The 14236-nt window shown below is 44.7% G+C and overlaps 1 protein-coding gene across 3 annotated transcripts in view; it reads left to right on the top strand.

Annotated features, from left to right (window-relative positions):
- The window catches only part of LOC110502082 (zinc finger MYM-type protein 2), a 33700-nt gene that overhangs the window by 10324 nt on the left and 9140 nt on the right, over positions 1-14236 (top strand). For all 3 annotated transcript variants that reach the window (XM_036959030.1, XM_036959029.1, XM_036959032.1), the window contains exons 2-19: positions 75-885; positions 1036-1324; positions 1416-1578; positions 1915-2127; positions 3732-3888; positions 4239-4348; positions 4571-4696; positions 4934-5084; positions 5340-5512; positions 5682-5847; positions 5929-5963; positions 6084-6216; positions 6335-6456; positions 6739-6889; positions 7183-7305; positions 7908-8008; positions 12000-12144; positions 12294-12448. In XM_036959030.1, coding sequence (XP_036814925.1) covers positions 90-885; positions 1036-1324; positions 1416-1578; positions 1915-2127; positions 3732-3888; positions 4239-4348; positions 4571-4696; positions 4934-5084; positions 5340-5512; positions 5682-5847; positions 5929-5963; positions 6084-6216; positions 6335-6456; positions 6739-6889; positions 7183-7305; positions 7908-8008; positions 12000-12144; positions 12294-12448 — 3309 coding nt within the window. In that variant the 5' untranslated portion in view covers positions 75-89. The remainder of the gene's footprint in view (positions 1-74; positions 886-1035; positions 1325-1415; positions 1579-1914; positions 2128-3731; positions 3889-4238; positions 4349-4570; positions 4697-4933; positions 5085-5339; positions 5513-5681; positions 5848-5928; positions 5964-6083; positions 6217-6334; positions 6457-6738; positions 6890-7182; positions 7306-7907; positions 8009-11999; positions 12145-12293; positions 12449-14236) is intronic.

Genomic DNA, 14236 nt, shown 5'->3' with positions numbered 1-14236 from the left:
TTGACATGCTTTGCACTTAATATGCTTATGGTAAATTGTACCTAATAATCTGTGCTGTGTTTATGTGGGTGCAGGTGGTAGCAGTCTAAATGATGGATGGGGAATCAGAGGCCAAACCTCGAGTAGAGGAGGAGAGCACAGCCCCAGATAAGGAACCCATGGACACAGACACTACTCCCTCAGAGCAAACTACACCCCCCATGAGAACCCAGGCTCCTGTCACCAAGGCAATAGAGGAACCCTCCATGGTTATAGAGAACAATGACGATGATGATGTGGTGCTGGTGGAAGAGGCCCCGTCTCCCTCTGCTACTCCCTCTTTCCAAGCTGCCTCCACACCCACAGACAGCACCGAGCCCCACCCCACTGAAACAGATACCACAGCAATGATCAACACGACAACAGCCACAGCCCCCGCCAAGATCCCCAGTCCACCCGCCACCTATTCTGCAGCACCTACAGAGCCCATCGTCATTGACGATGAGGAGGATCCCGGGCACAGAGGCTTTTCCTCACTTGCTACAGCCGGAGGCCCTTCTTCAGATAGCGAAGGCATACTGAGCAGCACAGAGCCCGATTCTGAGATAAAGATTGCCAGTGTCACAACGCTGGGGCCCTCTGTTGCCACGGCAGCTACAGCAGCCGAGCCAATGGCGGAAGGGGACATGAACCTGGTGATCACCAGTGTGACATCACTGCAGGGCGGGGTGGGCATGGTGGAGAATGGCTTGCAGATCAGCAGCACCTTCAGTCTGAATCCTGAGGCCCAGAGCTCCATCAGCACCAACAGGCTCCCGGCCACCTTCAACCCTGGCCGGGTTAGCAACATCTCCACCACTAGCCAGCCTGTACAGAACGGAGACACAGTGACCCACCAGACGCCTGGTAATAAACACTCACTCATGATTTTCACACGAATGTGCTGAATCATTCTGTGCTGGCTTATTTTTATTATTTTCACATTGCAGCCATGTTAAGTCATTTCCTCAGGTGTGCTAATGTTTGTTTTTTGTTCTTGTTTTCTTCCTGCCACAGATTCGTGGATCTCCCAGTCGGCCTCGTTCCCGCGAAACCAGAAACGGACGGGTGTGGACTCTACATCACCAGCCGTATCCCTGCCCAAACCACCCGGCCCCTCCCCCTCAGGCTCCCAGAACCCCCCTCGCACTGTCAAGGTGACCTGCGCCAATTGTAAGAAGCCTCTGAAGAAAGGCCAGACGGCTTACCAGCGGAAAGGGTCCACACACCTTTTCTGTTCCACCACCTGCCTCTCTTCCTTCTCACACAAACCTACCCCTAAGAAGAGCTGCACCATGTGCAAAAAGTAAGAAGGAAGTGTTTTTTTTGTGTCTCTATATCTAATTTGCTACATTATTTTTAATGTGTGTGTGTGTGTGCATTACCCTGTCTTCCAGGGACATCACTACAATGAAGGGCACTATTGTGGCCCAGGTGGACTCCAGTGAATCGTTCCAGGAGTTCTGCAGTACAGGCTGTCTGGGAGCCTACGAGAATAAACAGAACCCACCCAAGTCCTCCCTTAAAACTAAGTGCACTGTCTGCAGCAAGCTTACTGAGGTTAGTTACAACCGTGGATAGGGGTTGATTAGGGACTGAGCATATATGAGATGCGTTCCAATCACTCGCCCTCCAACATTGCTGCCGACGGCACAGTTTCTCATCCGCTGTGTCTGTCCAAGCCTTGAGCCTGGTGACCATGGTTACTGCATGGAAAACAGTTGGCATCAAAATTAAGCGTGGCTCCCATCTCACAATAGAGTATTTATAAACAACCCCAACAACACCAGCTAGAGTCTCTCACAGATCTTACTACTTCCAGAGTATTCATACACTGATTGATTCATAACAATATGTGGTCAAAATAATTATTTCTATTGGCTTTCCTCATAACAGATCCGCCATGAGGTGAGTTTCAAGACTGTCACGCATAAGATCTGCAGCGATGCCTGTTTCAACCGTTACCGCATGGCCAACGGGCTCATTGTGAACTGCTGTGAGCAGTGTGGTGAATACCTGCCCAGCCGCGCCACCGCCAACCACTTCCTCATCATCGATGGCAAGCAGAAACGCTTCTGCTGCCAAAACTGTATCAGTGACTACAAGCAGGTAACAACCAGTCAGAACTGTATCAGGGACTACAAGCAGGTTACAACCATAAGGTATCAGGGACTACAAGCGGGTATCAACCAGTCAGAACTGTATCAGGGACTACAAGCAGGTTACAACCATAAGGTATCAGGGACTACAAGCAGGTAACAACCAGTCAGAACTGTATCAGGGACTACAAGCAGGTTACAACCATAATGTATCAGGGACTACAAGCAGGTAACAACCACTCAGAACTATATCAGGGACTACAAGCAGGTTACAACCATAATGTATCAGGGACTACAAGCAGGTAACAACCACTCAGAACTATATCAGGGACTACAAACAGGTTACAACCATAATGTATCAGGGACTACAAGCAGGTAACAACCACTCAGAACTATATCAGGGACTACAAGCAGGTTACAACCATAATGTATCAGGGACTACAAGCAGGTAACAACCACTCAGAACTATATCAGGGACTACAAGCAGGTTACAACCATAAGGTATCAGGGACTACAAGCAGGTAACAACCACTCAGAACTGTATCAGGGACTACAAGCAGGTAACAACCAGTCAGAACTGTATCAGGGACTACAAGCAGGTAACAACCACTCAGAACTATATCAGGGACTACAAGCAGGTTACAACCATAATGTATCAGGGACTACAAGCAGGTAACAACCACTCAGAACTATATCAGGGACTACAAGCAGGTTACAACCATAAGGTATCAGGGACTACAAGCAGGTAACAACCACTCAGAACTATATCAGGGACTACAAGCAGGTTACAACCATAATGTATCAGGGACTACAAGCAGGTAACAACCACTCAGAACTATATCAGGGACTACAAGCAGGTTACAACCATAAGGTATCAGGGACTACAAGCAGGTAACAACCACTCAGAACTATATCAGGGACTACAAGCAGGTTACAACCATAATGTATCAGGGACTACAAGCAGGTAACAACCACTCAGAACTATATCAGGGACTACAAGCAGGTTACAACCATAATGTATCAGGGACTACAAGCAGGTAACAACCACTCAGAACTATATCAGGGACTACAAGCAGGTTACAACCATAAGGTATCAGGGACTACAAGCAGGTAACAACCACTCAGAACTGTATCAGGGACTACAAGCAGGTAACAACCAGTCAGAACTGTATCAGGGACTACAAGCAGGTAACAACCATAATGTATCAGGGACTACAAGCAGGTTACAACCATAAGGTATCAGGGACTACAAGCAGGTAACAACCACTCAGAACTGTATCAGGGACTACAAGCAGGTTACAACCAGTCAGAACTGTATCAGGGACTACAAGCAGGTAACAACCAGTCAGAACTGTATCAGGGACTGCAAGCAGGTAACAACCACTCAGAACTGTATCAGGGACTACAAGCAGGTAACAACCACTCAGAACTGTATCAGGGACTGCAAGCGGGTAAAAAGCCAGCTGTGTCATCTCTCCCTGACACTGGGCGATTGTAGATTTTTGCTATTTGTTTCTATTGGTCCATATCAGCTGGTAATTGTTAACAATAGTATCTACCTTAGGTGCTATTAATGTTATGGTTACAAATATTTGTGTTCCCTTATTCCTCCAGGCCAACTCTAAGATGACGATGTGTACTGGCTGTAGGGCCATGGTCCGGTCTAGTGAAGTAACTCACTGCATCGGGGCCAGCGGCTCAATGGAACCATACTGCTCCACAGCCTGCATGAACAAGACCAAGATCGCCAGCAGCGCTACCACTATCCTCCGTCAGTATTTGTCTATCCCTCACCATCAGAGCATCACTGTTCTCAATTTTAACTTCATTACTTGAATTTCAGTTCCTGGATTAAACCTCGTCTCACACATATTATAGCACTGCCACTCTCACTCTCCAGTGAGCCCACATCTTATGTCCTTTACACTAACTGTTGGTGTGGTTGCTTAAATGTGGTGGTTAGTTGTTTTATTTGTCTCTGTGTACATATGCATGGGTGTATGAGTGTAGTGCAGCAAGTACAATAAAAAAGGTGCTGGTGCTTACTTAAGTTGCATCATACCCTGTGTAGGAAGGTTATGTGGTAAGGGGTGTTCTGTGTTTTTATTTCTGCGGATTCAGAGCCCACGTGTCACTTCTGTAAGAAGACATCGTTACCTCAGTACCAGGCATCACTGCCTGAGGTGAAGGCCGTAAACTTTTGCAGCTCAATGTGTGTCACCAAGTTCCAGGTACGTATGAACTCCAATTCTGTCTTTATTATTGTAAATGTCACCTTCACCAGGACTAAAGATTTGAATAAGAATTCTAAAAGCCTACTTTAAATTTAGGTTTCATGTTAGAAAGAGCATGTCTAGTGCAGTGCAATGAAACAATATGAGTCCCTGACTGTCTGGGGCCCTTATTTGGTTGTCTGCAGCTCAATGAAATGTTTTCTCTCTTTCTTTCTTCAGAATGCAACCATTCATACAGTAACCAATGGACAAGCTCCCATGTCTACAACGAACCACAACATCCAGCTCAAATGTAATTACTGTCGAGGAGCATTCAGCCTAAAGCCTGAAATCCTGGAGTGGGAGGTAAATTCACTTTGTGGTCATGAACGTGGTTTATTTAACACAATTCTATTCGGTTTTTAGTTGTAGTCTTTTTTTGTTCTCAAAATTGAGCACCAAAGTTAATTGTACACCTTTCTGTTGGAAGTCTGAGTGTACATGCTCCACTTCTCCCTCTGTGTGCAGGATAAATAAAGTGGTCAAAATTAAATATGCAAGAGCATTCAGCATTGTGTCGGTATCTATCCCCCCCCCCCCCAGGATAGAGTGTACCAGTTCTGCAGTAAAATATGTTGTGAGGACTACAAGAAGCTGCACTGCATCGTCACGTTCTGCGAGTACTGCCAGGAGGAGAAGACGCTCCACGAGACTGTCAAGTTCTCTGGAGTCAAGAGGCCCTTCTGCAGCGAAGGTTCGCCAAGGCTCTCACTCCTTCATCTGTGTACCTGTTAGCTAGCCAGTTTTGATTGTGAGAGAACCCTGATTGAACACTCTCGGGGTGGATAATACTTGTCCTCATCCCATATTTATTCATGGCCTTACCATGTTCTGCCACTAGATGGGGCACTTCACCCAGACCAAACATGAGTTGAGCCACAGTTTGTCTGTCAGGTGAGCACTGACATCATGTAACCACCTAATAGTTGTTGTCCCTGTTTCCCCTCAGGTTGTAAGCTGCTGTTCAAGCAGGACTTTGCCAACCGGCTGGGTCTGAAATGTGTCACCTGTAACTACTGCACTCAGCTGTGTAAGAGAGGAGTAACCAGGCAGCTGGCTGGTGTTTCCAGGGACTTCTGCAGTGAAACCTGCGCCAAGAAGTTCCATGAGTGGTACTACAAGGTCAGTGCACCTACCTAAATCAGTTTAGCTGTGAAAAATACTATTCCTGAGTTAGTCAATGATTACTTATTTTTATGTTGTCCTCAATTGTCTCCAGAGGGTGATTTTGATTTGATCAATCTCTTATATGAAGGGTGTTTTTGTGTGCGTTACCCTGTATGTCCTCCAGGCGGCGCGTTGTGACTGCTGTAAGGTGCAGGGGAACCTGACTGAGTCGGTACAGTGGAGAGCAGAGATGAAGCACTTCTGTGACCAGCAGTGTCTCCTCCGTTTCTACTGCCAGCAGAACGAACCCAACCTGGAAACGCAGAAGGGCCCAGAGAACACCAGACTTGGTACTAATTTGTGTGTGTTTAGTCTTTTAATACAATTGATTCTTAGTGGTTGACTTATGGAACCCTGTTTTCTATTGACAGGATTTGGAATACAAACCGAGGCAACCAACATTGCGGTGAGAAAAAAACACTTCACGTTAAAACCCTATAATTGTTGCAGTACAGCTGACCGTAAGGTAAAGAATATCATTCTCCTTCTTTAACAAGTATCCTCTCTTATCCTTTCTATCTGCTAGATGTTGAGTCAGCCGTACACCGGTGGAGGGATCCTAAAGGATGTGAAGAATAAAGCTGTGCTCTGCAAGCCTCTCACTATGACCAAAGCCACCTACTGCAAACCACACATGCAGAGCAAGCTCCTACAGACGGGTACACAGCTCAATATTACTCTCTGAGAAGCTGTGGTTCAAACTGTTCAGCACATTATCTTCTACAAAGTAGTGTCATTGTCCTTGGTTTGACTTTTGACCAGTGTGTCTGTCTCCAGATGAGGATGACGGGGTGAAGAGGGAGTACATTCCCGTGCCCATCCCTGTACCCGTGTTCATCCCCGTTCCCATGAACCTCTACGCCCAGGTTACACCCATGCCCATCACACTACCCGTCCCGGTAAGAAACGCCCTGGGCTCCATGGAACCTATAGAATTGTCCCAAAAGTGCAAATTTGTTCATTTCAAGCAGAGGTGTGTCCGATGATTAGAACTCTATTGCTGTTCACATTCTGAAACTCTGATTGGTATTTTGTAAATATGAGGACAACTATGAATCACATTCTTGTTGTGAAAATAATAAGGTGGAGCGAATATTGACTCTCAATCTACTGTTACTAGTATTTGACACATGGACAGTCCCTAACCAACCAGTTGTCCCTCTCCCTCCCTTGTATCCCAGGTTCCAGTGCCGGTATTCCTGCCGACCACGATGCAGGGTGCAGATCAGATTGTCCAGACCATCACAGAGCTTAAGGCCAAAGTCCCTACTGACCCCCACGAGGCTGACCTCCTCTCCATAGCTGAGATGATCGCAGAGGACCAGAAGCCAGGTAGAGAGAGCGAGAGACACACACACACACACAGAGAGAAAGAAAGAAAGCTGGATACCACATCCACAGTTTGCATGTTCCAACAGTGCAAACTCTGTGTTACTCAAGTACTGTGAAGTGTGTCCAATGATTAGGACTCTATTGCTGTTCACATCCTGAAACTATGATTGGTGTATTGTTATGTGAGGACATGAAACAAGCCATGAAGCTTTATCCATGACTACCAGTACGTGTTTTTGTCCATCTGAATGGGAAGCACAGTTGTGAGGTTGATTGTTGTGTGACTGTTTCAGATGTTAAGAGGGAGCGAGGAGGAGAGGCCAGGTCCAGCAGCTCCAGTAGCAGCAGCTCTGAATCGGATGGGGAGGATGAGAAGTATGAACCAGACCTGGACCTGGAGAACGACTTTCCTCAAGGTACGACGACTGAACAACATCTGACCACTCTGACACTGAGACACTTTCTAGTGCTGTCCTTCTCTATTGTGGGAAATTATATTATTTGACTGCTCTCTGTACAGTGGGGAGGTGTTACAATGTCACATGGGTGTGTTTTTTATATTATGGAACAGTACAGTACAGATAAATATCTCTCTAGGGTTATTTCTGGACTGCCTGCTCATTTGACTCGTCACTCCTATCGGACAAAGGGATTTTTTTATTATTTATAATCCGAAGTGGATTCAGAAGGAACAGTGAAGGACCTAGCTAATAAATGAATAATGCTTATAATGGTAGCTTAAAGAACCTAGCCAACTGAGCCAGTGACCAGCAGCACTGGACAATGTGTTCAGTAGAGAGACGCTAGTTATAAAACGGCGGTTTGATTTAATTCACCCCCACAGTTAAGGGCCAGTAGCTAATTCACTCATTCACATCCCTCCCTCCATCTGTCTGGCTCAGTTTGTCTCAGTTCAGCCCGGTTCACTTTAGCTCTGCCTACCTCTGTCCAACTAAGTCTGGTTGGCTTTGACTTGGCTCATCCATTACCTGTGTCTGTTTGTCCTGTGGTGCCCCAGACCCTGTCCCTGTGCTGGAGGGCCTGGACGTGGACATGGGGTTCACCCTGCCCCCTCTCCTGGCTGAGGAGAAGGAAGTGGCACCCAGAGCCAGGAGACAGGTAAACTACCCACCCTGACTAGTGTTGTCGCGATACCAACATTTTACAAACAGTAATATACTAGGCCAAGTATCACGATACCACGGTGGGGCAAATATCTGTGGCCTACCATCCTGTTCACCCCATCCCCCGGACACTTGTTCCTGTTTTCTAAACGTTCTCTAAAAACCTGAAATTCACACTTCTACTCAATACAACACATATTCAATTTAACTGCACACTGTTCACCCCATCCCCCGGACACTTGTTCCTGTTTTCTAAACGTTCTCTAAAAACCTGAAATTCACACTTCTACTCAATACAACACATATTCAATTTAACTGCACACTGTTCGCTGTATAATAGAATGCTGCATAGAATGTCTGATTTGCTCATATTTGCAAAGCCCTGCCTGTGATTGGCTGGAGGAATGGGAGGAAGGAGTGTACATGTCATTGTGTCAGTTAGGGGAAAACACTGCATGAAACCTTCTTTAATCTTCAGTTTACAGACACACACACTCTCTCTGTCTCCCTCATTCTCATAAACACACCCCCCACTTTCATTGTCTCCCTCATTCTCATAAACACCCCCCCACACACACACACTCTCTCTCCCACAAACACATAGACACACACTGCTCCAACTTTTAAAACGTTAGGCATCTAACAGAATTTTAAGGAGCACCAGAAAAGGCCTATTTGAAAATAACCTTTTTGAAGCACATCTCATGAGTAGCAGACTTTTTTTTTTTTCTGTGCCAATCAAATGTGCCTAAACCAATTGTCAAGTTACCAGGTTGTTAGCTAGCTAGGTAACATGACTGAACAACGTTGTTATCAAACCAATAAATAGCAACCCGGGGTTAGTTTAAAACGGCCCATGACATGTTTTGTGAAAATAAAAAATATGTTTGCAAATTCCAATAAAAAGTTATCTGATAATATTGTTTAGGCTACAGACTAGACCTGGTAATATGGGTCATATTGTTTTAACTGTTTAGGCTACAGACTAGACCTGGTAATATGGGTCATATTGTTTTAACTGTTTAGGCTACAGACTAGACCTGGTAATATGGGTCATATTGTTTTAACTGTTTAGGCTACAGACTAGACCTCTGGTAATATGGGTCATATTGTTTTAACTGTTTAGGCTACAGACTAGACCTGGTAATATGGGTCATATTGTTTTAACTGTTTAGGCTACAGGCTAGACCTGGTAATATGGGTCATATTGTTTTAACTGTTTAGGCTACAGACTAGACCTCTGGTAATATGGGTCATATTGTTTTAACTGTTTAGGCTACAGACTAGACCTCTGGTAATATGGGTCATATTGTTTTAACTGTTTAGGCTACAGACTAGACCTGGTAATATGGGTCATATTGTTTTAACTGTTTAGGCTACAGGCTAGACCTGGTAATATGGGTCATATTGTTTTAACTGTTTAGGCTACAGACTAGACCTCTGGTAATATGGGTCATATTGTTTTAACTGTTTAGGCTACAGGCTAGACCTGGTAATATGGGTCATATTGTTTTAACTGTTTAGGCTACAGACTAGACCTCTGGTAATATGGGTCATATTGTTTTAACTGTTTAGGCTACAGACTAGACCTCTGGTAATATGGGTCATATTGTTTTAACTGTTTAGGCTAGAGACTAGACCTGGTAATATGGGTCATATTGTTTTAACTGTTTAGGCTAGAGACTAGACCTGGTAATATGGGTCATATTGTTTTAACTGTTTAGGCTAGAGACTAGACCTCTGGTAATATGGGTCATATTGTTTTAACTGTTTAGGCTAGAGACTAGACCTCTGGTAATATGGGTCATATTGTTTTAACTGTTTAGGCTAGAGACTAGACTTGGTAATATGGGTCATATTGTTTTAACTGTTTAGGCTAGAGACTAGACCTGGTAATATGGGTCATATTGTTTTAACTGTTTAGGCTAGAGACTAGACCTGGTAATATGGGTCATATTGTTTTAACTGTTTAGGCTAGAGACTAGACCTGGTAATATGGGTCATATTGTTTTAACTGTTTAGGCTAGAGACTAGACCTCTGGTAATATGGGTCATATTGTTTTAACTGTTTAGGCTACAGACTAGACCTGGTAATATGGGTCATATTGTTTTAACTGTTTAGGCTACAGACTAGACCTGGTAATATGGGTCATATTGTTTTAACTGTTTAGGCTACAGACTAGACCTCTGGTAATATGGGTCATATTGTTTTAACTATTTAGGCTACAGACTAGACCTGGTAATATGGGTCATATTGTTTTAACTGTTTAGGCTAGAGACTAGACCTCTGGTAATATGGGTCATATTGTTTTAACTGTTTAGGCTAGAGACAAGCAATTTTCTTTGCTGTAAAGCTGAAATCATGCCTGTCGCGAAGCGGTGCTCCATTTTCCCTCTGACACTGAGGATGCATGAAAGTGAAGTTGCAAAGTCTACTCTGACTGGTCTGTGCTCTTGGTTACCACAGGCAATGAAATTATACAATGTATCAACATTCCTCGCTTTGAGCGCTGCTCCAATGTACAAATCTAACAACAGAATACTCTTCTGGGTTTGCATCCCCATTTCCGCTCACCATCACTGCTAAATTATATATATTTTAATCTGACGGAGGAATAGATGTGCATGAATCCCACCCCTTACCCTAAACCAGATTCATATCCAAATCCCAACCATACTGTCCCCATACACTGATATCACACTCTTTCCCTTTGAGCTCACTCCTCTCTTTATTCATGTTTAGTCTGTTTTCCCTCTTGTTTTGTTTTTTCTTTTTCGTTTCTATAATTGTGAAGCGACTTTGAGTCCTTGAAAAGCGCTATGTAAGGTCCCATGTGTTATTATGAAGAGCGGATGGAGAGAAGCAGGTAAGTGAGGGCTGGTATGGGATACGGTTGGCTGATTTACAGCTGCCACACCTGATATGTGCTTAGTTAAATAAAGGTGAAATAAAAATACATAAAGTGAAGTGGATATTATTTGACCGGTTCAATAAAAATGTACTGAACTTATAAACAACTGACTTTATAAAAGGCGCCAGCGTGGTGTGGTTGTATCATAAGAAACGGTACTACTGTATATTAAAATGTTGGTATCATGACGTTTTGGTACAGTGATATTACCATGGTACCGGTATATCAGCAGCATACCACCCTGCATATCACTGCTGGCTTGCTTCTGATGCTAAGCAGGGTTGGTCCTGGTCAGTTCCTGGATGGGAGACCAGATGCTGCTGGAAGTGGTGTTGGAGGGCCAGTAGGAGGTCTAAAAAAAAAAAGAAGATATCCCAATGCCCCAGGGCAGTGATTGGGGACACTGCCCTATGTAGGGTGCCGTCTTTCGGATGGGACGTTAAACGGGTGTCCTGACTCTCTGAGGTCATTAAAGATCCCATGGCACTTATCGTAAGAGTAGGGGTGTTAACCCCGGTGTCCTGGCTAAATACCCAATCTGTCCCTCAAAACCATCATGGTCACCTAATAATCCCCAGTTTACAATTGGCTCATTAATCCCCTCCTCTCCCCTGTTACTATTCCCCAGGTCGTTGCTGCAAATTAGAATGTGTTCTCAGTCAATATACCTGGTAAAATAATGGATCAATTAAATTAAAAAAAATATTGTGCAACTCTAACCCTGGCCCCTTTCATCTAGCTACTAGCTCCAATTGGAAGCAGAATTGTGTCTGATGATTTGAACTCTATTGCTGTTCACATCCTGAAACTGATTGGTATTTTTCATATGAGGACATTAAATAATAAGCCATGATGAAGATTAACATCTAAACATCTTGATAAAAGATATACTAAAAACAATCCGGCATCATTAACACAACAGAAAAATGAAATGATTTAAATATTGAAAGTGTGTGGGCTTATGTTTTTATAGACTCTTTTCTTTGTATGAATAATTTTAAGGTCTCCCACACGACGAAGGCTTCTACCGAGACATTACCAGTCTCATTCGTAGGAGCTGTGTGTTTGTTTTAGGGACACAAGAGGCGAGCTGTGGAGGGACACTCCCCCTCCCCCCCTACACCAGATGGTCCTGTGGAGGGGCGCTCGCTACCCCTGAGATCTCGCTACGCGGTCAACGCCTGGAAAAGTTGGGCGCTGTCCTCAGCTGAACAATCAGGTGACCATAAAGGGAAAGACTATCTCAGGCAGGCTGAGTAAGCTCCGCCCACAGCAAGTATTATCGTACAACAATTGGAACCATTGGCTTTCTGTATGAAAGGTGCTATATAATTAAGTTGCTAAGCGATTATAATTCTTTGTCCTCAGAACCTCCACCGGCCCGGTCGACAAGTAACCCGCTCTCTCTGAAAGCATCAGAACTCAGCCTGGCCCTGTCACGATTTGTCCATGAGGTACGGCGGCCCAACGGGGAGTGCTACGCCCCCGACAGCGTCCTCTATCTCTGCCTGGGCATCCAGCAGGTCAGTCACCTCTGTTTAGTTTCCCCCTTCTCGTTTGACTTCTGTGGCCTGGTTCCATTTCAATTTGTAGCCCTTTGCTCCTACCCATTCAGGCAGTGTTCACAGATCTGACAAGCCATGGATAGGTGAAAGCAATATGTTGGAGGTTCTGTCTTAAGGCTGTTTCAGTACTATATAGATCTATGAACATCAGCTGAATAGGTGCTAATGACCAGAATGGCTCCAGGCCCACATTTGGAAAGTATTTAGACCCCTTGACTTTTTCCACATTCCTCACTTATTCTAAAATGGATTAAATGGTTTTTTCCCCCTCATCACTCTACACACAAATACCGCATAATGACAAAACAAAAACAGTTTTTTAGACATTTTTGCAAGAAATAAAATGTTTAAAAAAAACGGACATTTACATAAGTATTCAGACCCTTTACTCAGTACTTTGTTGAAGAACCTTTGGCAGCGATTACAGCCTCAAGTCTTCTTGGGTATGACGCTACAAGTTTGGCACAACTGTATTTGGGGAGTTTCTCCCATTCTTCTCTACAGATCTCTTCAAGCTCTGTCAGGTTAGATGGGAAGCGTCACTGCACAGCTATTTTCAGGTCTCTCCAGGGATGTTAGATCAGGTTCAAGTCCGGGCTCTGGACATTGAGGACATTGAGACTTGTCCCGAAGCCACTCCTGCGTTATCTTGACTGTGTACTTAGGGTCGTTGTCCTGTTGGAAGGTCTTCGCCCCAGTCTGAGGTCCTGAGCACTCTGGGGCAGGATTTCATCAAGGATCTCTCTGTACTTTGCTCTGTTCATCTTTCCCTTGATCCTGACTAGTCTCCCTGTCCCTGCTGCTGAAATCCATCCCCACAGCATGATGCTGCCACCACCATGCTTCACCGTAGGGATGGTGCCAGGTTTTCTCCAGATGTGACGCTTGGCATTCAGACCAAAAGGTTTAATCTTGGTTTCATTAGACCAGAGAATCTTGCAACTCCGGCCAGTATAATGTCAGTTTATATAGTTTGCTCTGTTTGCTACATGAGTCATCTCTCCCCCTCCTGCTGCAGCATGCCGCTAAGCCCTACCCTGTCACTCAAGGAGAGGGCAGTTGCTCGGCCACGGAGTCACAAGTACTTTCTTGTCGTTCACTCTGCATGGTCAGATGGCTGCAACAATGTTGGTGACATGCTGCTTTGCACAAGTGTTCTATACACTTAGTAGTTTGCAGACAGTAAGATGCACAAAATATCTGCTAGTTTGTCTTTTTCTTAGCAAGTTGTTGCTAAAATAATGTGTGTTCTGTGTGGCTCAGTTGGTAGAGCAAGACCCTTGCAACACCAGGGTTGTGGGTTCGATTCCCACGGGTGACCAGTATGAAAATGTATGCCCTCACTACTGTAAGTTGCTCTGGATAAGAGCGTTTGCTAAATTTACTCAAATCTGTTAACCGCTAATGTTAATCGGCAGTTAGCTGGCTGGCTAGCTTGCTAAATGTACTAAGAGTCAGAGCAAACACAGCTAGTGAACTGGTGCCGGTGTAGGCCTGGATGAGCATGTTTGTGCAACGGTATCTTCTCAGACAGGAATAGGCGCAGCATGGACATGAAGGCTGTAGTCCAAACACAGTATTTTTACCCCCTCAGCAATTGTGCTAGCCACTTTCCCTCAACTAGAATACAGTTTGATTGCCATCTTAAGGGGAGGTCCAATTCACTAACGTTGCCCCCTTGGCCCTCGATTTAGGGAGTGAGTGAACGTTGGTCACTTGCGGGGTTGATATGACCCACAATTCAAT

The sequence above is a fragment of the Oncorhynchus mykiss genome, chromosome 22, assembly GCF_013265735.2.
Source record: "Oncorhynchus mykiss isolate Arlee chromosome 22, USDA_OmykA_1.1, whole genome shotgun sequence".
In the NCBI taxonomy this organism is placed as follows: domain Eukaryota; kingdom Metazoa; phylum Chordata; class Actinopteri; order Salmoniformes; family Salmonidae; genus Oncorhynchus; species Oncorhynchus mykiss.
The sequence above is the reverse complement of the archived record's forward strand: the minus strand, read 5'-3'. Positions and strand labels throughout refer to the sequence as shown.